Source organism: Canis lupus, chromosome 11, assembly GCF_011100685.1.
Source record: "Canis lupus familiaris isolate Mischka breed German Shepherd chromosome 11, alternate assembly UU_Cfam_GSD_1.0, whole genome shotgun sequence".
Taxonomy (NCBI): domain Eukaryota; kingdom Metazoa; phylum Chordata; class Mammalia; order Carnivora; family Canidae; genus Canis; species Canis lupus.
In genome coordinates this window covers 1,981,490-2,004,759 of record NC_049232.1, presented here as the reverse complement: position 1 = coordinate 2,004,759, position 23,270 = coordinate 1,981,490, and the positions used below count along the sequence as shown (strand labels likewise).

The 23,270-nt window shown below is 42.0% G+C and overlaps 1 protein-coding gene across 3 annotated transcripts in view; it reads right to left on the bottom strand.

Annotated features, from left to right (window-relative positions):
• RNF130 (ring finger protein 130) overlaps positions 1 to 23,270 on the bottom strand; it is a 138,095-nt gene that overhangs the window by 41,787 nt on the left and 73,038 nt on the right. For all 3 annotated transcript variants that reach the window (XM_038551735.1, XM_038551736.1, XM_038551733.1), the window contains exons 4-6: positions 9,931 to 10,002; positions 7,938 to 8,020; positions 922 to 1,018 (exon numbers count right to left, since the gene is read on the bottom strand). In XM_038551735.1, coding sequence (XP_038407663.1) covers positions 922 to 1,018; positions 7,938 to 8,020; positions 9,931 to 10,002 — 252 coding nt within the window. The remainder of the gene's footprint in view (positions 1 to 921; positions 1,019 to 7,937; positions 8,021 to 9,930; positions 10,003 to 23,270) is intronic.

Here is a 23,270-nt window from a genome sequence, read left to right as displayed (position 1 = left end):
CTTTCTAGTGTACAGGATGTGCACCCCACCCCCCGCCCCGGTGGAATGATCTGATCTACAGTGTCAGTGGTGCTGAAGTAGAGTAACCCTGTGTTAAACTATGTCAATGACATGATCTCTGGAGACAGGAGGAACAATCCTGCCTAACTGGACTGCTAAGCATATTTCAAATAGGACTACCTGGATGTGCTTTGGGTTGCAAAGCTAAAATGAGCAATTCATCTGTTGGATCAAATTAAACTTTCAGTTCCATAAAGAAATCATTCACCCACTCTTTTCTGAGACCTGACTTTCCTCTAAGAAGCGTTAATTTTGGATATACACTTCTGGTAAGGAAGAACTGTAAGAAGTCTCCCAGGTCCTGGGTTAGTTAGTCAGGGCAGAGCTGCCTGGCCATTGCTGAATGAAGTCCTCTGAGTGGCACCTGACCAAAGGCTGCCAGGCTGGCACTGTCCACCTTTGCTGCTTGCACCTGACAAACGCCCTGGAGAGCAAAGCCAGATTCAAGAGGAAGGAACAAAAGTGAGGACATAGTTTTATATGATGCTAAATACAGAAAGAAAAAAATCTACTATTGGATCAAAGTCAAAAGTCTATATTCTAATTCTAGTCTTAAACAAAACAAAACACAACAAAAACAACAAAACCAGAATGGAAGAAAACCCCCACCCCTCTTTCCACTGCCATTCTTCACCACGTTTCCACCACCTGATAGAAGCACGCTTCCAAGTGGACTAGTTCAGTTCTCTATCTTCTCTTCTGGGAGTTCCCCAAAATGGGCTGGCCTTTAAGGACTCTAGAAGGGACCCCTGGACTCACAAGGCTGTGCGGCAAAGAGGCTTAAAACCACCCGCTCACATGACGTTAGCTTACACGCGGAGACAATACCACACAAAAGTAGTGACAAAATAGGAAACATACCACAATTCCCAGGGCCTTCAAAATATTAAGTTTGCACATTGGACAGGTACAATGTTCACTAAGCCAGGGATCCACGCAGGACTTGTGGAAAACATGCCTATAAAAAAAACGGAGAGTCGTATCACAGATTATATACTGAGTAACTATTAAACCCAAAGAAATGGAAGTTTTAGTGTCTTTTAGTGGCTTTTGGACATACTGGCAAGTCCTAAGAGACAAATACTAGGGATGCATTAAAATACAGCTGGCAGAAAATCTGCCCCCAATCTGTATGATGAGAACAGATATTTGGCTGTAACACTATTTAGCAGGTTTTTTTATTCTAGCATCTGAAGAAACTTAGGATATTGATTAGGAATGAAACAAACTATAATTTAACAGTCAGTTATCCTTTCTACAATAGCTAGAGTAAAAGAAGGGAGATTCAAAAAGATATGAAGGGTAGAGTTTTCCACAAAAGTACTAATTGGTTTAGTGGAACTTGGTTTAAACGTTATTTAAAACATTATTTAAAACAACTTCTAGGGCAGCCCCAGTGGCGCAGGGATTTAGCGCCGCCTGCAGCCCAGGGCGTGATCCTGGAGACCCGGGATCGAGTCCCATGTCAGGCTCTCTGTGTGGTGCCTGCTTCTCCCTCTGCCTGTGTCTCTGCCTCTCTCTCTCTCTCTGTCTCTATGAATAAATAAAATAAAATCTTAAAAATAAAATAAAATAAAACAACTTCTAAGCAATCTATGTTACATGTTTGTGAAAGTTACAGGGTGGTTGGCAGTATTTTTAGAGATGAGCTGTGCCTAAGAATCAGGCAACACTGAGCCAACATTTTTCAGTGGAAACATTAAAAGGAGAGAAAAGGATGGGTGATTTTTTTTTTTTTTTTTTTTTTAATTCAGGAGAGCGGAAAGTCACATCCTTGTAATGGAAAAGAAGTCAGTCATGGAGAGCTCTCCATGTGGAAATAATTTCTCAAGTTCAAGTACTCCTCAAGGCAGCATTTAGAAGCTAAAATGAAGCCACATGGAAGCCCAGAGTCCTGGCCACACAGGGAAAGAGAACATACATTCTGGGAACCTTTGGAGGAACTAAACTTGGGAGTCTTAGGATAAAATAAATTTTAAGAAAAAAAAATGTAAGAAAGATAAAAAATTGAAACATGGTATGCCCTTAAAACTTCGTTAATTTATAATTTACACGTGGCTTAGTTAAATGGTTAACTTTAGCTGGTTAAAAATGCAGGTTTGATAAAAAAAAAAGTAAGAGTAGTCAAAAAAAGAAATTAAGAGTCTAAACTCACTGCTCCAACTGGGATCTGGAAGAAACATTCATGCTTACTTACAGCTTCAACTTTAACAATGCCTATGCACCCACCTACTGCCACTTGGTGACCTTGTACTCATTTATATGGATAAGAATAAATATCTTGAAGACTGAGTTTATCAGTGCAATGAACTGGAACCTCCTCATCCCAGAAGGCTTTTATTTAAAATATTTAAAACTGCAGGTTTTTACTTAAGGGGCAAAGGAGTCACCAAACCATAGGCAACAAGACCAAAATTTAGTATACACAAGGCACTGTCATGTCTGCTTGTCACTTGTATCCTCATATGACAGTGCTCTGACAGGGGGATGAAGGGCTCCCTATATGCAGGGCTCCACTGCGCGGGTGTTTTCAGAGCCAGGGTTTACACCCAAGCAGCTGTCAGCTGTGCCAGTGTTCACTATAGTCTGTCAAAGATTAGAACAAGGCTTCTAATCTTTCTGGAGACACAGACCCCTTTAGGTCAACTAACTGACAGGATCCTCCCCCTTACACCTGCCTAATCTCTGGCCTGTAGATCTCTGAGGGTTTGGTTAGTGTTCGGTGGGGGGTGAGTGGTTGGGAGAGGTGCTTGAGGCCAGTTTTATGTGGGGCAGATGATGGACTTTGTGCAGTTGGCAGGTGACAGGAGAGAGGAGGCTGTGTGACCTCTGATGGAGCTGCTGCCATTAGCCAGCTGTTTGTGGAAACCCTGGTTTCTACAAGCAGCAGTGGCCTGGGGCAAACAGTGGTTCGCTCTCCCCACTCCCTCCACTTGTGTTTTTGCTTTCTGTTTTTCTTAGTCTACTGCCTTTCTTTTTGATTACTGGTTGTTCAGAAAGAAGAAAATGGTATAATCTCATATTTAATTTTTAAAGCTACGTGAGTTGAATGTTCTCTGCTCATCTGTTCCTTTAGTTATAAATGGATTTTTCCTACGTTGAGCTTTTAAACTATTTCCTTATAGGTTTGTTGAAATAAAAGACAGTGTCCCTCCATCCCTCTTGGGGTACTGTAATGGACAAGGACTGGCCAAGTCTCCAGGGACAAACTGAGAATGGCCCCTTTCCCTGGCCAACCCAAAATCTGAAAAAAAAAGGAAAAAAAAAGGAAAAAAAAAAGGAAAAAAAAAGGAAAAAAAAAAAAAAAAAAGAAAAAGGAAAACAAACTTTTCTTTAAAAAGCCAACTTTTCCTTTTGAATATTTGTCCACCCCCAGCTCTCCTACTGTTGACCCCACCCCAGTTGGCCACCTGCCTCTCCTTTGACAGATTCCCCAACAGCCTGGTTCCTGCACCTCACCTGAGGGGAGGTGGGAAGTTGTCAACCTAGCTCCCTTGCATGCCCCTCTCGTCTGAAAATAGCCCGGCAGCTTTCCTGTTCACCTACGGGCCCTCTGACACAGACCCCCAGCCTCCCTGGGGTTGCTGCTGGGATCTTGGTGGGTAACTACCCTGTGCTCCTTCTTGTCCTCCTCACCCATCTCCTTCCCCCGCAGGCACATTCCTGCAGTTGTGGAGTCTGAGCCTGCCTCCTGGCTGTGTCACCCGCAAGCTGCCAGGCAGAGGAGCGGCGAAGGTGCAAACTCCCTTGTGAGTCTCTATCAGTGATGAGCTGTTGCAGAATACTTAGAAAAGCACAGTGTGCAAATGAAAGGTACTATTAAACCCACATCAGGTGAAGTAACGTTAATGTTTCACAGGATAACCCAATAAATGGTCAGAACATATTGTGCGGGCCTCCAGCGCCAGCATACCCAGCACCAGTGACTCCTGACTAACTAACAGGTGTACCCCCTGCACCAGTCACAAAATAGAGCAGAGCAATGGCCGGGGTGGGGTGAGGGGGCCACACTGAAGGTGAGTGGTTTTCACAGCCCTGAAGCCTCTTGGTGTTGTGCAAGAACCTGGCGCAAATACAAGTACCTAGGATCCTTAAAGGTCAGAGACAGAAGTCTTTCCCTGGCCAGCCCGGCAGCAGCCAGAGGATGGAGCCCTCCTGGGCTCCCCAAATGGCATCCTGGACATAGTTTATCTGAGCAGTGGCACTCTACTTCTGAAAAGTATTCTTAACTACTAAAAAATTTTGTGGCTGACCTTTAAATAAGAAGTCTAAATAAGGTGATAGTTTCTAAGATGCACTGGCTGACATCCAAGGATGATCAGCTGTAATCAAATGACACATGTAGGAGGCCCCAGAGCAATGCCAAGTGCCATCTGTCCAAAGTAAATTAATGTGACAGAAGAGGCAAAGTAAAGGTCATGCAACAAAAAGCCAGCAATCCAGGAGAGCTCTGCTGTCTACAGATAAAAAGTCTTAGTTCAGTCTCCAGATAGGCTTGTTAAAATTAAGGACAGAGAGAAACAAAGGCACTGGGGCTTTCCTTGGTCCCTTCCTCAGAGAAAGAAGGATGGTGAGCATAGCTCCTTCCCAAAGTCTGGCTGTGTAGGGAGGAGCCGAGGGTGGTAGTCAGAGAGGGCTTATGAAGCTGGCACAGAAGGTGCTTGAATGTGATGCAGCAACAGAGCTGCAGAAGCAACACAAACTGGTAGGGGCACATGCTAACAGAGGGAGGTCCGGGAGGAGGGAAGGAGTTGGCATGTAGAGGCTGAGGTGGGAGGAGCACATGGGGACAGATGGAGGGGAGGCTGCAAGGCTGGGTGGGGATGCAGGCACACCTGAAATATTGTGGTCAGGTAGTAAAGGGAATTTTAGGGTCAAACAGCCACACCTTCTCCATGAAGCTGATGGGGAAGCTGTCCAGCCAGAGCAAGGAGCAAGCAGATGAGCTGAGGTGTTTAAGGGAGAATGAACAAGTGAAAGAGAAGGGCTGTGAGCAGCACTCTAGGCCCAGCTTAGGGGAGGGGAGGCAGGAGGCCCCAGCAGTGCCTGGCAGCAGGAGCTTGAGGGAGGGCAGCCCTGGTGGCTCAGCGGTTTAGCGCTGCTTTCGGCCCAGGGCGTGATCCTGGAGACCCGGGATTGAGTCCCACGTCAGGCTCCCTGCATGGAGCCTGCTTCTCTCTCTGCCTGTGCCTCTCTCTCTCTCTCTCTCTCTCAGTCTGTCTTTCATTACTAAATAAATCTTAAAAAAAAAAAAAAAAAAATAGGAGGGAGAGGGAATGGAGTCACAGTCTCCTTGGTTCCAAAGACCTGCAGACGAAAGAGGAAGGGCAGGGTGTCCCAGGCAGAGGGAACAAAATAGGCAGCAGTACGAGGCCAGAATTAATTGGAAAGGACTCTATAGGAGTGCCATGGAAACCAGAGGCGTGTGGAAGATCTGAAGTGCGAAGCTGTCCTCTAGGTCAGTGGTTCTCAGCTGCATACTTGTATTTAGGGGGTGGACTCAGGGATAATGCTAACTATCCTGCAATGCACAGGACAGCCTCCCCCCTCCTCTGGCCCCAACAAAGAATGATCTGGTCCCAAATGTCAATAATACCAAGGCTCAGAAACCTTGGTATTATTGACAAGTTGTCGATCCTGGTCCCATAAAAATATTGCCCAACGCACTAATTTTTACTATAGCTGAGTGCCATCGGTACCATTTCAGTGAAGTGACTGGTTTTGCTGAGCAGGTTGTGTGATACACCTCAGAGAAAGCTACAACTTAAGGCTGAAGGAGTACATCTAACAGATACCACCCTGCTCCAAAGCAAAAGGGGAACTCTGATATACAGGCATGGCATGTTAACTCAGACAAGGACCCAGTAATGCAACACAACCCACTGAGGGTGTAGCACCCTAACTGCCGACACAGAGACCTGCCACTAAGTTTGCCCAAGTTCTAATACTCAGAAGCAGACCACAAGTACAAAAGTGAGAACCAGTTCTTGGTTGGCAGGTGCAGCCAACAGAAAGGCTAGGACTCTGATGGAGGGGGCAGGCTGTGTCAGTGTTGCTTAGGTGACTATTAAAAGCCACATGCCCGAGGGGTTGGGGATGTGTTTCTGAACGATCCCCACTAATTCTGACACACTGTCAGGTTTGGAAAACACTAGAGTAAGTTAAGAAAAAAGAGAACTAAGAATCAAACTCTGTAAAAGCCAGTGCCCAGGGGGTGGGGAGGATGGGGAACAAGCTTCCAGAGTAATCTATTTTTGGCTGAAGCTCCCCTGAGGAAGACACTCTCATGTCAGTAATAACCACAAATGGCTTCAGAGTCCTTTGTTCTCAAGTCCAGATGGTCCCTCTGGATGGGGGACCCTGGCCTGAAATAGGAAGACAGAATTTGGGAAGACTTGGCTTATTATGCCTGGTGATTCTAGGGTCAGAGGAAATCTGTACAGGTGAAAATATGTTTAGATAGCAGCTAAGAGTTGATAACGTTTTTTTTTTTGATAACGCTCTATAATGTACCTGATCTTCCTGGTTTGTATTTGGATGTGTATTTCCTTCAGCTCCATTTTTTTTTGTTTTTTGTTTTTGTTTTTAAAGATTTTATTTATTTGTTCATGAGAGACACATACAGAGAGAGAGAGAGAGAGAGAGAGAGAGAGAGGCAGAGACACAGGTAGAGGGAGAAGCAGGCTCCATGCAGGGAGCCCGATGTGGGACTCGGATGCTGGGACTCCAGGATCACACCCTGGGCCAAAGGCAGGTGCCAAACTGCTGAGCCACCCAGGGATCCCCATAGCTCCATGTTTTAAACCATAAATGACTGCTGCTGAAGGAAATCTGGTAATTAGCAATTTTCTACAGGATGGCTTACAGTTTTGTAGATTTTCCTTTATATGTAAACTAGATTGACTTGACTTCTAGAAACTGTTTTCTGTTTCAGCATTTGGAATTATTCTTAATTTCTATGGTTAAAAAAAAAAACCCTCAAAGATCTTTCTAGGTTCAAAATACATGACTTTGAGAACAGCACTATTAGCCTCATAGAGACAACTACTGACAATTATTTTGTTTGTTCACATGTTCTGTGTTATTAGATGGGCAGAGTGGTATGGATGTGTTTTAACGGAGGGAGAAAGAGGAGGAAATGTCTTTGAGTTCAGGCTTCTCAGTAGGTGCTTTCATATTTTCCCGATCAACATGCTTCTAAAGAACATGTGCTCTTTTCCGAGCACCACATACAGGTATACACCTTCTTTCTGGAGGGAGCTTCATGGTCCTATGTAAGGAGCACCAACATTCAAGGCAGATCTTTACTTTGACTCTGCCATTTCTGGATTGTGTGACCTGGCACCTACCAGGGGAGGAAAGCACTATTAACTGTCAAGCATACAGAGCACAGGGCCTGGCCCGGAACAGGCACGCAGCACCCAGCAGCCACTCTGAATAATACAGGTTCAGAAGGATTAACCCAACTCCTGGAGTTTCCGTTCCTGGTGACAAGTGAGCACCACTGAGCCTTCACCAGAAGGCCTCATGATGTACTCAGATTTAACAGGGAGAGGAACAAGTGGCTCGTTTGGAAACCCATAAGTCACAGAATTGAAAATTCTTGACCTTAGTGGTTTTAGGTTACGATGTGTCCACAGGATTTTCTCCATGTGTTTCTTACAAGCTGAGGAGGCTCTGCAACCAGTCTGTGCTGAGGCAGCATGGCTCGCTGCCAGCTGCCACTTCCACTATATGTAATGTGCTGTTGGGCCTCTGCCTGCCATGAGAGCTGTGCGTAAGGTGGCTCTCGAAAGCAAGTGGAATACCCACTCTGAAAGGGAGACATACATGCCATACTAATGTCATTCTGTTTTAGACAAAGAAACCTGACATACTTGCAGGGGAGAATCCGGACAACATCATTCTGCTTATAGCTCTCAATGCAGACGGCGCAATGATCAAAGTCAGGGTCTGTTTCCTGCAAGGAAAAGCACAGGCATAAGAGTCACATTCTAAAATTAAAGATAGACATAAATGGAGGAGCTAATCCAGCTAAGAACCCTCCTGTGGCAACTACGGTAAGCAAGTGACTATAAAGTGAAAAGTTATGAACAGTTTTAATGTGTTTAGCTGTATTGATCCAAATGATATCAAAACCATTCTATCTCTTTTTTTTTCTATCTTGTTTTTAAACTATGTTGCAACAAACTAAGTCTATTTGTGAAATGTCTGAGGAGTCAGAATGCTTTTTTTTCCCTAAGATTCAAATCCACCATCACTGCGGACATCCTCATCTCCCTCCCACCACTGCATCATTACTATTCTGGTTTAGTGGGTTTCACTGCACACCCTCCATAGTGTGGGTGGTCGTCTGACAATATCTAAGTATAGGCAGAAAAGATGGTGAGCCCCCAAGAGACCAAGTCCCAAGGATGGGAGCTAGTCACAGGTTTGGGGTAGAGAACAGTCATGGTCCAACCCAATAGTGGGTCTTTGTCAAGGGTCAGGAAGAGTCAGCCAGGTATTTGGTCATCTAGACTAACTGGCTTCCATTCTCGTCTATGCTGGGAAGGGATGCCCCTGAGTTGTCATAAAATAGAGCACTGCCGGGAACCTAAGCCAGGAAGGTGTGACTATTTGCTATGTCAAGGCCACTGTACTGAAACTCAGCGGGACAACTCTTGGTAGGTACAAACTAGGAAGAGGTGTTGGTATGATCAAGAAAAGATGGTCTGGTGTTAGCCTGAAGGACAAAGTAGGATGGGCAGGTTACACCAGCTCTGGGGAATTTCAATTAATGTGGTAGCTGAAGGCTGCCAGGCCAAGAGGGTGGTGACCTCTCCTCTGGAGTTAAGGGGCAGCTGTTTTTTTTTTTTTTTTTTTCCAGGGGCAGCTGTTTTGATGCTGCTTTTATTTCTGCAAATGTTTTTACTTTTTTCTTTCCTTAGTATACACTGAAGTTCGCTGAAAATGCCTCCACCTTCCAGAGCTGTGTCAAAAAAACCCTGATGTGATGGTGTCAAGGTGGTGGGAACAAAAATGGGTGAAGTCAAGAAAGTGGCGAAACTAAGGAGGATGAAGGATTGTCTGAAATTATCCTCTTAGAGCTGCTAGTCAAAATGCTAGAACTGGGTGTGGGGCAGAAAACAGTTTTGGTTTTATACCTTTAGAGGTGTAACTTTTCTAGATAACTGAATCTATCGAATGTTGGGTCTCATATCAAGTTGCTTTGTCCTCATGGACCAGAAGTGGGCTCCAAGTAACGTGAGACCCAACTGGGGAGCTCTGGTGTGGTCACTGGTCACCGGGTTTCTCACTTGGTCCCCCCAAGCCGAGGGTCCAGCCGTGACACACGAGGCGCTGCCCTCAAACTGTCTGGCCCACTATACAGAAAGCACCTTGCAAATGACACTCCCTCGAGATGCAGGTCTCCAGCTCTCTGGTGAGCTGGTGACAGATTAAAACATGAAGGAGATGTGGCCATGTTTCTCAAGAAACACAGGGAGTGAACGTACATTCCTGGCCTCCGAGTGCACCAACCGACCCATCAGTGTTCTTCTCGAAGGCATCCTTGGCTGCAGTGGTAGAAAGCTCTGTGGAACACCATGGCTAGGGGAGCTGTAAGTAGACGAGTGCATCTAATAATGGCAGGGGCACTGGGAGTCCAGGAAAGTCAGACACTGTATGGAGGGCCTCCAAATGAGGTGAGCTAAGGGTAAGAGCTCAGAGGGAGGCTAGTTTAAAATGAAGCATTTAGATCATATACCTGGAGAAAAAGAGTCACCAAACAAATGAGACACAAATGATTAGGTTGTGCTCTCTCCCACCAAATAAAAAACAAAACTACTTAATTATTTTTATAGGGTTAAAGTTATTTCACTACCATACCTTATCACCCTTTTTTACTGTTCTGGTGGTCAATTTGCTGATGGCTTTCTTGGCAGCATCTCCAAGACGACGCTATGACAATTATAAAGAAAAACAGACATTAATGCAAAATCTCTGATGTCCTTTACTTTAAAATAATTAAATGTATGAAGCCCCTGTTATCCTACAACATTCTCATGTCATATCATGAAAGGATTCTAAAAAAGCAATTAAAAATATTAGAAAACCTGGCAGTTTTCCCATAGATTCAGCATTCTGAATTGAATTATTCTGGTTGAATAATTAAAAAGTGCATGTAGTGAAAAATTCAGGTGTCATAACCACTACTGCATTCCTGTATTTAATAAACTTTTGAAATACTACAGTATTACTGAAGTCTTCTTGTACATGTCTGAGCTACTGCCAATGTACTAACAGCTTTCCTATTCTACTCCAAGGATGATGAGATGTATAAGCTCTATCTTAGTAACAGGAACCTCCAATGCCCCCAAAACTGCTTATCATGGTGCCAAGTGTGGCAAAAGAGACGCAGTCATAAGCTCTCCTTCTGTCTTTGCCAATACAATCCTCCATGATCTTAGGAAGGTGCATTTATCTTTCCAGGGTTGGGCTGTCCAAAAGAGTTAGGTCATAGACTTTCTAAAGCTGGATTTATCCAAGATACTGGCAGACACTGCCAGTCTTGCTATATATACCAAGGACCCACAGGTGAAAAGACAGTGCCCCTTAATCTTGAAAGGCCAAATGAATTGGGGAACAGACCACAGGGGTGTATGGCAGCACCAAGGGGCAGCCTAATGTGGGTGGGTGGGGCTGTTAGGGAAGGCTGAGGAAACGATGGCTGAGCTGAGCTTTGGGACACTAGTGGGAAGGAATTTGATAAGGAAAAGCAACGGGCAGGAGGAGGGGACATGTGAACAAAGGAATATTCTAATAAAGAGGTACAAAGCACAGGAATATGAGGGAAATTATTCGGTGTCATTAGAATGAACATACATGTTATTGTGCAAATACAATGTTTTCAGAGACAGAGGGCCCTATTAATAATTACATGGGACAGTGGGTGCAAACAGGCACATGGACAGGTAGCCACTTGACACACAAGCAAATCTTGAATTGTGGCAAGAGGCAGAGGTGAGGCTGAAGGGTGATGGTGGGGGCTAAAAGGGGAGACCCTGGATTTTATACCTTGCAGATTAAAAAAAATCATAACAATATAAAAATTTTAGGGGGAATTTATTTTTATTATTTTTTAAAGATTTTATTTATTCATGAGACACACACACACACACAGAGGCAGAGACACAGGCAGAGGGAGAAGCAGGCTCAATGAAGGGAGCCCAACATGGGACTTGATTCTGGATCTCCAGGATCAGGCCCTGGGCTGAAGGTGGCGCTTAAACCACTGAGCCACCCGGGCTGCTTAGGGGGAATTTAAAAACACATAAAAGAGGGATCCCTGGGTGGCGCAGCGGTTTAGCGCCTGCCTTTGGCCCAGGGCGCGATCCTGGAGACCCGGGATCAAATCCCACATCGGGCTCCCAGTGCATGGAGCCTGCTTCTCCCTCTGCCTGTGTCTCTGCCTCTCTCTCTCTCTCTGTGACTATCATAAATAAATAAAAAAATTAAAAAAAAAAAAAAACAAAACACATAAAAGAAAATAAGTTGATGAACTTCTATATATCCATCATCCAACTTCAATGATCAGTATTTTACCTGTGTTTTCATCTGTCCCCTTCTCTATTGTGCTATAGGATTTCAAGCATATCACAAGCACGGTAGCATTTCACCCACCCATAAAATCGTCACTATGTCCCAGAGATAGGGGCTTTTGTTTGGGGCTACTGTCTCATCTAGCAAAATTAACAATAAGTAATCAACATTAATAAATACACAGATTATACTGCAATTTCTCTAGTTCTCTCCAAAATGTTTTCTGAAAAAGATTTGAGAGCGAGCGAGCGAGCAAACATGTGAGCAGGGGGAGGGGCAGAGTCCCCAAGCACACTCCTTCCTGAGCGTGGAGCCTAAAGTGGGGCTGGATCTCAGGACCCTGAGAACATGGCCTGAGCTGAAATCAAGAGTTGGCCATTCAACCAACCAAGCCTCCCAGGTGCCCCAGAATGTCTTTTTATATAGTTGGCTTGTTTGACTCAGGATACAAAGTCCAAGCACAGCATTTGGTTGCTGTTCCCTTTCAAGTTTCTCTTGATCTGTGAGAGTCCCCTCTATTGTATATGTATCTGTAGCCTGTGGAAATAGAATGGACTCAAACTGTGTAGAAAGTGTACAATTGGTATTTGGACATGGCCCACAAAACCATCATTACCATCAAGACAATTTATCTATCACTCCCCAATTTCCTTGTGCCTCTTCCTAATCCTTTCTTCGTGCTACCCCTCCACCCATCGCCTACTTTCTGCTACTGTACTTTGTATTTTTCAGAGTTTTATATAAAAAAGATACACTGTGTACTATTCTGTATATGGTTTCTTTCACTCATCATAATTATCTTAAGATTGATCCATGATGCTGCATGTATCACTAATTCACTGCTTTCTTATGCTATGGTATTCTCTTTTAACCTGTTGATGGAACTTTTGTATTGTTTTGACTGCAATGCAGCTTTTGACTGCAATGAATAAAGCTGAAAACCACCTTATTTATTGGTACAAGTCTTTGTAAAGACATGTGCCTTCTTTTCTCTGGGGTAAATACTTACAGAGTGGGGAAGACCGACAATATTGTGGTGTGACTTTTTAAGAGACTGCCCAAGTGTTTTCCAACATTGAGTGGGCCATTTTACATTCCCATAAGCAGTGTATGAAAATCCCAGTTCCTCCACATCCTCACCAACACTTGTTCAGTTCCTTTCATTTGACTGTAATCACTCTAAGAGGGGTGTAGTGATATGTCCCTGTGGTTTAAATTTGCATTTCCCTAATGACTAAGGACGGTGAGCATTTTTTCATGAACTTGTTTGCCATCTGCAGATCTTCTCTGGTGAAGTATCTGGATCTTTTATCCATTTTTCTACGGAGTTTGTTTGTTCTCTTATTATTGACTTGACAGTATGTTACATATATTTTTTTAAAGATATATTCACTTATTTTAGTGGGGAGAGTCAGAGGGAGAGAGAATCTGAAGCAGACTCCCTGCTGAGTGGGGAGCCTGACGGAAGGCTTGATCTCAAGACCCCCAGATAATGACTTAAGCTGAAATCAAGAGTCAGAAGCTCAACCAGAATGAGCCCTATGTTACACTTCGAAATACAATTCTTTTTGCATACTGTTTCTCTCCTTCTGTGGCATTAGTTTTTAATTTTGATGGTCAATTTATCAATTTTTCACTTGTGGACTGTACTCTGGTGTCATATCTAAGTAATTTTTGCCTATCCCAAGGTTACAAGATTTTCTTCCATTTTCCTTTCTTGAAGTTATTTTAGGTTTCACATAGGCCTCTGGTCCATATTGAGGTCATTTTGTATATGGTGTGAAGTATTGATCACACACGTTTTTTGGTATATGATATACAATGGTGCTGGCACTATTTGTTGAAAAGGCACTCTTTCTCCACAAATTGCCTTTGTATATCTGGCAAAAATCACTTGCCCGTAAATGTGTGGGCGTGTCTGAACACTATTTTATATCATATATCTATCATTAAGCAAATATCACACTTATTAATTTCTTGTAGTGCTTTATAAAAACAAATCTGAAATCAGATAGTATTACACTTCCAACTTTTTTTCTCTTCTTTTCCATCCTCCTTTTGGTTGTTTTTGATCCATCCAGTGTGTTCCCATAAGAATTTTAGGTCAAGCTTGTCAATTTCCATAAAAAAAATTATCTAGGGTTTACATTAGGATTGATTGCACTGAATGCACAGATCAATTTGGGGAGAAGTGATATCTTAATAGTACTGAGTCTTCCCTTGAACACTGTATATCTCTCCATCTATTTAGTTCTTATCTAATTTCTCTCAGCAATATTTTATAGTTTTCAATGTACAGGTCTTACAAATCTTTTTGTCAGATCTCTAATAATTTCTATTTATTATTTATTCTATTTTACATTTGATGCTAATGGAAATGATACTTAAAAATTCAATTCTCATTGCTTGTACAGAAATAAAATTTATTTTTGTATATTATTATATCTCTCACCTTGCTAAACCCATTAGCTCCAGCAGCCTTTTTATAGACTCCATCAAATTTTTGATACAGATGTTAATATCCTTTGTGAATGAAGACAGCTTTACTTATTCTTTTCTTTTTATTTTTTTTTTGTTCTTTTTTTTTTTTTTTAATTCTTTTCTTTTTTAAAGAGAAAGCAAATGTGAGCGAGCAGGGGACAGGGAGAGAAAGAATCTCAAGCAGGTTCCATTCCAAGCCCAATGTGGGACTGGATCTCACGACTGAGAGAGATCATGACCTGAACTGAAATCAAGAATGGGACTCTTTTTTTTTTTTAATTTTTATTTATTTATGATAGTCACAGAGAGAGAGAGAGAGAGAGAGAGAGGCGCAGAGACATAGGCAGAGGGAGAAGCAGGCTCCATGCACCGGGAGCCCGACGTGGGACTCGATCCCGGGTCTCCAGGATCGCGCCCTGGGCCAAAGGCAGGCGCTAAACCGCTGCGCCACCCAGGGATCCCAAGAATGGGACTCTTAACTGACAGAGCCCCCAAGCATCCCTACTCATTTCTGATATGGGTACCTTCTATTTATTTTCTTTATTCCTTGTTGTGCTCGTTAGAACTTGGTCATCAGAGCACAGATCCTTCTATTGTTCCTAATATTAAAAAGAAGCATTTAATCTTTCACCATTTGGTATGATGGTATGGCTGTTAGCTTTCTACTGAGGCCCCTCATCAGTTTAAGGAAGTTATCTTTTATGCCTAGTTTGCAAAAAGTTTTTTTTTTAAAGACTTTTATTTATTTATTCATGAGAGAGAGAGAAGGAGAGAGAGAGGCAAAGACACAGGCAGAGGGAGAAGCAGGCTCCATGCAGGGAGCCCGATGCGGGACTCGATCCCGAGACCCCAGGATCATGCCCTGGGCTGCAGGCAGATGCTAAACTGCTGAGCCACCCAGGGATCCCCTGCAAAAAATTTTAAAATCAGGAAGAGATGTTGGATTTTAGGAAGTGTTTTTCCCTCCATCTACTGAGACATATGATTTTCCTTTTTTGGTCTGCTAATATGATAAAATTACATTAATTTCTCAGTGTTAAAACAGCCTTGCATTCCTGGGATCAACACCCCCTGGTCATGATGAAATATCCTTCTTATATATTGTTGGGTATGATTTGCTAAAATTTTCTTTAGAGTTTTTACAGTTTTGTTCAAGAGGGATTCTGGTCTGTAGTTTTCTGTTTTGTAATATTTTTTGTCTAGTTTTGGTATCAGGGATGTTGCTGGCTTTATAGGACAAAATGGGAGGTATTCTTGCCTTTTCAATTTTCTGGAGTTTGTAGATTCTCCCTTAAATGTTTGATAGAACTCAAAAGAAATCATCTGCCTTGAGTTTTCTTTTTTGGCGGAAGGTTTTACACTACAAATACAATTTTCCTGGGAGATAATGGCTGTTTACCTTTTCTTCTTGAATGTACTCTGAACATTAAGGGTCTTTTATGGAGTTTGTCCATTTCATATTAGGTGCCAAAGAATTGTTCATAATATTCACTCATTATCCTTATAATCGGTAGTCACATCATTGCTTTCATTTTTGATATTGTTAATTTGTGCCTTCTCTCTTCCTCCTAATCAGTTTGGTCAGATGCTTTTCAATTTTATTAATTTTCTCTTAGAACCACTGTTTTTCTTTTTTCTAGTTCATTTTCCTTTCTTCTGTGTACTCTGGATTTAATTTGCTCTTCTTCCCCAGTTTCTTAAGGCATAAACTGAGTATTAATTTCAGAACTTTTGTCTTTTCTAATACAGGCACTACTTTAGTGGAATTTTGAAAATTTTGATATTGTGTTTTCATTTTCATTCAGTTCAAATGAGTCTCTTATTTCCCTTTTATCTTTATCTGATGGCTTATTTAAAAGTTAGTTTCTAAATATTTGAGTTTTCCAAAGATTTTTGTTATTGATTTCTGATTTTTTTTTAAAAAAATTATTTCAGAGAGAGGGAGAGCATGAGCAGGGGGAGGTGCTGAGGGAGAGGGAGAAGCTGACTCCTTGCTGGAAGGGGAGCTGGACTTTGGGGCTTGATCCCAAGACTCTGGGATCATGACCTGAGCCAAAGGCAGACCCTCAACTGACTGAGCCATCCAGGAGTCCCTATTTCTGATTTAATTCCAAGTGGTCAGAGAACATATTTTGTAAGACTCAAATCCCATAAAATCCATTGAGATCTATTTTATGGTTTAGAGTACACATTAAGAGATTAGAGTTTTCTTTAAATATCAATCAGGTCAAGTTAATTACGTTGGTTTGAAGCTTTTACATACTCACTGATTTTCTGTCTATTCTTTTAATTGTTGAGAGTGGGGTACTGAAATCTTGCACTGTAACTATGGGGCTGCCTACTTCTCTCTGCAGCACGCTGTTAGTTTTCATTTCGCATTATTTTGGAGTTTTCTTATTAGAAGCATAAATGTTTAGGTGCCAGGTCTTCTTATTAATCAATCAATCAATCAATCAATCAATCAATTAATTTATGATTAACAAGTAACGTTCAGCTGACTGAGCCACCCAGGAAGTCCCCTGGGAACAAAAACCGTTCTATTTTCGGTCTTTTATGATTTTGACTATGCTGAGTACCACATGTTAGTGGAGCCATTTGTTATTTGTCTTTCTGTAACTGGCTTATTTCACTTAGCATACGTCTTTCAAGGTTCATCAATGTTACAGTGTATTGCAGAATCTTCTTCCTTTTTAAGGCTAATGATATTCTATTGTATGCACACATCACATTTTGCTTATCCATTCATCTGTCAGTGGACACCTGGGTTGCTTCCATGTTTCAGCTACTGTGAATAATGCTATCAACATTATTTTTGTACACATGGGTGTACAAATATTTCTTTGAGATTCTGTTTTCATTCCTTTGGGTATACTGAGAAGTGGAATGCTAAGTCATGTGGTAATTCTACTTTCTTTTTTTTTTAGGAACCTCCATACTTCTTTCCATAGTTGTAGTACCATTTTAAATTCCCAGCAGCAGCATGCAAGGGCTCAAATTTCTCTATATCCTTGCCAACATTTATTGTTTCATTTTTTTAAAGTTTTCATTTAAATTCCAGTTAGTTAATGTAGAGTGTAATATTAGTTTCAGGAGTACAATTTAGTGATTCAATACTTCCATACAAAACCTGGTGTTCATCACAGGTGCTCTCCTTAATTCCCATCACTTGTTTCCCCCTCTCTTCCCTCTGGTAACCATCAGTGTGTTCTCTGGAGTTAAGAGTCTATTTCTTTTTTAAATATTTTATTTATTCATGAAAGACATGAAAGAGAGACAGAGACACAGGCAGAGGGAGAAGCAGGCTCCCAAGAGGGAGCCTGACTCGGGACTCGATTCCAGAACCCTGGGATCATGCTCTGAGCCAAAGACAGATGCTCAACTGAGCTGAGCCACCCAGGCATCCCAAGAGTCTATTTTTTATTTCCTGGTTGTTTTTTTTTTTTGTTTTTTTTTTTAATATATAGTAACCATCCTAATGGGCATGAGTGCTATCTCACTGTAGTTTTGATTTTCATTTCCCTAGTGATTAGTGATGTGGAGCATCTTTTCATGTGCCAATTGGCCATTCGTGTATCTTTGGAGAAATGTCTCTTTGTGTCCTTTGTTTTTTTTTATATGGGTTGTTAACCTGTTAAGTTTTTGGTTCTTTAATATTCTGGCTATTAACCCCTTATCAGAGACACGATTTGCAATTATTTTCTCCCATTCTGTGGGTTGCCTATTCATTCTCTTGATTATGTCCTTTGATGTACAGAAATTTTTAATTTTGATGTAGTCCAGTTTACCTGTTTTTTAAATTACTTGTGGGATAGCTGTTATATCCAAGAAACACTGCCAAATCCAATGTTATGAAGTTTTCTCCCTATGTTTTGTTCTAAAAGTTATAGTTTTAGCTCTTATGTTTAGGTCTCTGATCCATTTTGAGTTAATTTTTGTGTATGGTGTAAGGTAAGGGCCCATTTTCATTTTTTGTCATGTGGATATCCATTTTTCCCAGAACCATTTGTGGAAAAGACTGTCCTTTCCCCACTAAACGGTCTTGGTGTCCTTGTCAAAAATCATTTGACCATACATATGAGGGTTTATTTCTGGGCTCTCTATTTCATTGGTCTGTCTTTATGCCAATACCACACTGCTTTGATTACTGTAGCTTTGTAGTAAGTTACTAAATCAGGAAATCTGAGAGTTCCAACTTAGTTCTTAGTTCTTATTCAAGATTGTTTTGGCTGTGCAGCTCAGAGAGTAAAATTACCACTTTATGACAGGGGAAAGATGCAGGAAGAGCAGGGTGGGATATAGGATGTCTTAGGTCAAGCATACTGAGCACTGAGAACTGACTATTGCAGCCGGCCAACAGGTCATGCAGCCTTGATGGAAGTCACTCAGTGGAAAGATGGAAGGAAAACCTGTGGGAAGGGGACTTTCACTGGGACAGGACAGTGGGAGCAGGGTAATTTTTAAATATTACTGAATTGCCTCATGAAAAGGCCCAGACCAAGTTTAGCAAAGGCAGGTGGGTCTCCCACAAACCTCAGACTAGGGATAGGCAGGTCAGACCACCAGTAGTAGTGATATTCTAAAGGGGTGTAGGCCAGCAGCTGTGCTGAGGCTGTAAAGAGAAGAGAAGAGGGGTTCTGAGTCCCTGGAGCCAGGGAACCCAGAAACCACCACAGAATACCTCCCACACCCCCGAGAGAGACTGCCCACCGAACAAAGGCCTCAGCAGGTGATGTTGAGGTACAACCAGAGATTTCTCAGGCTCCACTTCATAGATGAGCCAACACAACATAACCCACAGGAATCCACGAACAGGTGAAGGAAGATCAGATGATTTAGGGCAGCCCACTCCCCTGAGGATCTGAAACATCCACTACAACCCCCAAGGAAAGAGCCCTCCCTCCCTGAGGAAAACAAGACCTAGGACTGAACAGGGCAGGAACCCTGATGGGGCGGGAGGGAGGGGTGTTGTAAATGAGAGGGAAGATTCAAGACACTAGAGGAAACTCTTCCATTTTGGTCAAAACCAGAAGTCTCCACCATACTTTTTTCAAATGCCATTTTAAAACGACAAAATTGGGTTATTTGTCTAACAGAATATCCCACATTCTAAATTTGGCGGCTTGTTTCCTCCTACTGTCATTTTACTTGGTCCAGTTCTTATGAAACAGTAGTTAGATTTAGGTTCACCTGCTTTGGTGAGAGTACATCCTAGGTGGTGCTATGTACTTCCTAATACACCCCAACATGAGGATGCAGTGTTCAGCTTTTCGATTTCAAGCAACATCAATAGATTCAAGCTTTGTCAGCTCATTCATTATAAAGCTCCCTAAGTCTTTCAGCTGATTATAGTATCCACTGGTGATCATTACATAAGGCATAATTCACTGATTAGTTGGAATTCTTTTTTTTTAAAAGAATTTATTTATTCATGAGAGACAGAGAGAGAGAGACAGACAGACAGACAGAGGCAGAGACACAGGCAGAGGGAGACGAAGGCTCCATACAGGGAACCTGATGTGGGACTCGATCCCAGGTCTCCAGGATCATGCCCTGGGCTGAAGGCGCTGCTAAACCGCTGAGCCACCCAGGCTGCCCTGGAATTCTTGCATAAGGAGCTTTTCCTCACCAACTAGTTGGTTACTATACAATAATACAATGTGTACAGAAGACACAAGATGAATCTTTTTTTTTTTTTTTAAGATGAATCATTTTTAAGGTCTTTCTCTTTCTCTCTCCTCCCTCCCTCCCTTCTTTCTTTTTTTTTTTTAATTTTTATTTATTCGTGATAGGCACACGGTGAGAGAGAGAGAGGCAGAGACACAGGCAGAGGGAGAAGCAGGCTCCATGCACCGGGAGCCTGACGTGGGATTCGATCCCGGATCTCCAGGATCGCGCCCTGGGCCAAAGGCAGGCGCCAAACCGCTGTGCCACCCAAGGATCCCCCCTTCTTTCTTTCTTGTAGACTCCATACCCAGCAGGGAGCCCAACATGGGGCTCATGACCCTGAGATCAAAACCTGAGCTCAGATCAAGAGTTGGACGCTTAACCGTCTGAGCCACCCAGGCGCCCCAAGATGAATAGTTTTTAAAACTTGGTTTTCAGAAGAGCAGGTTGGTTCTTTAATAGCTTCTGGTTTCCATCAACTGCTGTATTTATTCCTTGGTGCTTTTGTCTCACTTTCAAATATGGAGAGTTCCTTTAGATATCACACCTCAGTAGTCTTCAATCAGCCACCTTATATATGTGCTGCCCTAAACCTATACGATAAGCCATTTTTCCAAGGATCCCTGGCTCCTTTGAGTGGGAAATGGCATTTAAAGATAATGCTAGAGCAGCCTGGGTGTGGAAAGGAATGGTACAGAGCTTCATTATTTTAATTAAGGATGTAAAATGGTAATTTTGCCATTCCTTCTGCATTTATTAGCTGGAATTTTTCTATGAACAGGGGTATTTTTTGTTATTGGGTTGTTACTAGCATGGGCAGAGGAGCTCTGTATTATTTTAGAAAAAGGAAACCAGGAGTTCACACAATTTCCAATTCAAAAGTAAGATCATAGTATTATCACCTAATGTCTTTTACAGTGAAAATCTTGGTTTCTAATATTATTAACACAATTAGTTAAAAAAAACAATTACTTATTTGCTTTATCCTGCAGTATGCATACAATATGCATATAATTGTTTCAAATAACAATATCACTAACAATAAGATTAAATGCAGCCTGATTTTGTTTTTAATCCTTAGACTACATCCCAGTAGAAATGTATTGTCCAAAAAAAGTGCCCTAAAAACAAAAAACAAAAAAAGTGGCTTAATAATTCCTTTCTTTATGTGCATGTATGCCACCATCTTGAAATACATTTATGTTCACTTGTTTTCATGTATTTTTGATTTTGATGATTTCTTCTTTTCTTTAAATTATCTACAATGGTCACGTGGCTCCAGAGTAAAAATTACCAGGTACAGGGAAGTCTCACTTCTATCCCTAGTTCCTCCACCCTGTTCTCCTTCCCTTAAAGAACTCTTTAAGAGAATCCTGGTTTAACGTTATATTGTTTCCTTTTGGAAATACAAGCTCACAGGTATAGTGTGTGCATATGTACTATGTACATCCATTTTCGTGGGTGAATTTTCACAGTCCTCCTCTTTGTTACAATACACTAGTGCACTAAAACTATTCTGTATAGGGGTTCCTGGGTGGTGCAGTTGGTTAAGCAGCTGATTCTTGGTTTCAGCGCAGGTCATAATCTCACTGCCCTGAGTTCGAGCCCCATTTTGGCTGTACACTCAGTACAGAGTTGTGTTCAGATTTTCTCTCCTGCTCCCTCTCTCTCCAGCTCATGTGCAGTCATTTTTTATTCTCCAATACTTGGAGCCATAATTCAAGGTTTTCCAAGTTTCTCTATTATAAAGGAAAATTTAGCCCACATTTTCTTTTAATATTTGTAGTTTTACTGTTCATAATTAGATCTCTGATTCATCTGAAATTTATCCTGGTGTGCAATGTAAGGAATAGATCTAATTTTGTCCTTTTCCAGTTGTCCCACCACCATTTATTAAAAAGTTCACCCTTCCCCACTGATTTGAGATGTTTTTTATTATATACTGTACTTAAATTTCTACATGCAGTTGTGTTTATTTTTGGATTTTGCTTTTTGTTCTATTGGTCTTTTCATTCACGGGCTAACTTTTAACATTCTTTTAAATAAGAGGCTTCATTTATGTATTATAAAACTTGGTGTGGCTAGCCAACCACCACTGCTCCTCTTTTTAAGTCTTTTTTTTCTGACTATTCTTAATTACTTATTTTGCCATATGATTTTTATAATTACCTTATCTAACCCCCCAAAATACCTGAAGGCAATTTTGCTTGGATTAAGTTAAATTTATGAGTGAACTTTGGGAGAACTGCCATCTCCATTGTATTGAACATTTATATTCCCACAGGAACCAGGTATGTCAGGAGTGTTGTGTGGTCTTCCTCGTGTAGGTTTACACAGTATTTGTGAAGTTCATACCAGGATTGAGCCACACACCCATCCACCCATCCAGTTGTAAATGTTGCCTTCCATCCCATTTTATCTTTTGATTTTTTTCTATGTTAGTTTTTTTAAAAATATGTATTTTACAGAGAAAGGGAGAGTGTGGGTACACTTGTGTGAGGAGGGTGGAGGGGGGAAGGGCAGAAGGAGAGAGACAAGCAGACTCCTTGCCCAGTATACAGCCCAGGTTGGGCTCAATCCCATGACCTGAGACAAAACTAAGCATTGGATGCTTGACTGCCTGAGCCACCCAGGTGCCCCTCCAGATGTTAATTTTATATCCTGTTCCTTTATTAAGTTGTTTCCCTGTTTTAGTATGGTTCCATTGGCCCTTTTGGGATTTTTCACATAGACATTCTTATCAACTGGATATAGAGAAACTTCTGTGAGCCTTATTCCTCTTACTGCTTGCTCTTACCTAACTGCTTGGGTCAGTACCTGCAGCATGACGTTAAAAAAGAGCAGCTCTGCTTCGTCCTGACTAGAGGTGAAATGTCTTCATGTTTATCTGCCTAGTAAGATGTGGGGCTTTCAGGCTGAGGGTGTGCAGGTGTGTGCTCCTGGATGCCTCAGAGCCGAGGCACCCCATCACCTCTTGGGCTCCCTAAAGCTCCTTAACAGCCTTCCAAATCAGAGCCTGTGGTTTCAGCAGCTGTTCTAAGATGGCTTTGCTGAGGTTTTTGCCTCAGGGCGAAGCCCTCTTTTTCTGATTTCTGGGTTTCTGGTTCTTTGGACCACAGGAACTACCCCTTTTCTTCTGTGGGCTACCTTCTCTAGGGTTATAGGGCAGGTCTTGCTGCTGCTGGCAGTCTGGCCTGACCATGGCTTTTTCTGGAGTTCTTGGAGGCACCCTGTGGCTTCAGATCATCAAAGATGCTGAGGATTTTTCCTTTTATTATCCTACCTGTTCTCCGTTGTTTACTGTTTTAAAGGCATTTAGGGAAATTAAAAAAAAAAAAAAAAAAAGATACCCTACGACTTCCATCTTGTTCAGCTCAGAATTCTGCTGAAGAATTTTACACAAAAGGGTTCCCTGATGAGATCTGAGTGTTGGGAGGATTGAGGCCTGGCCTCCTGAGAAAAAGGTATGTGACACAGGGAAG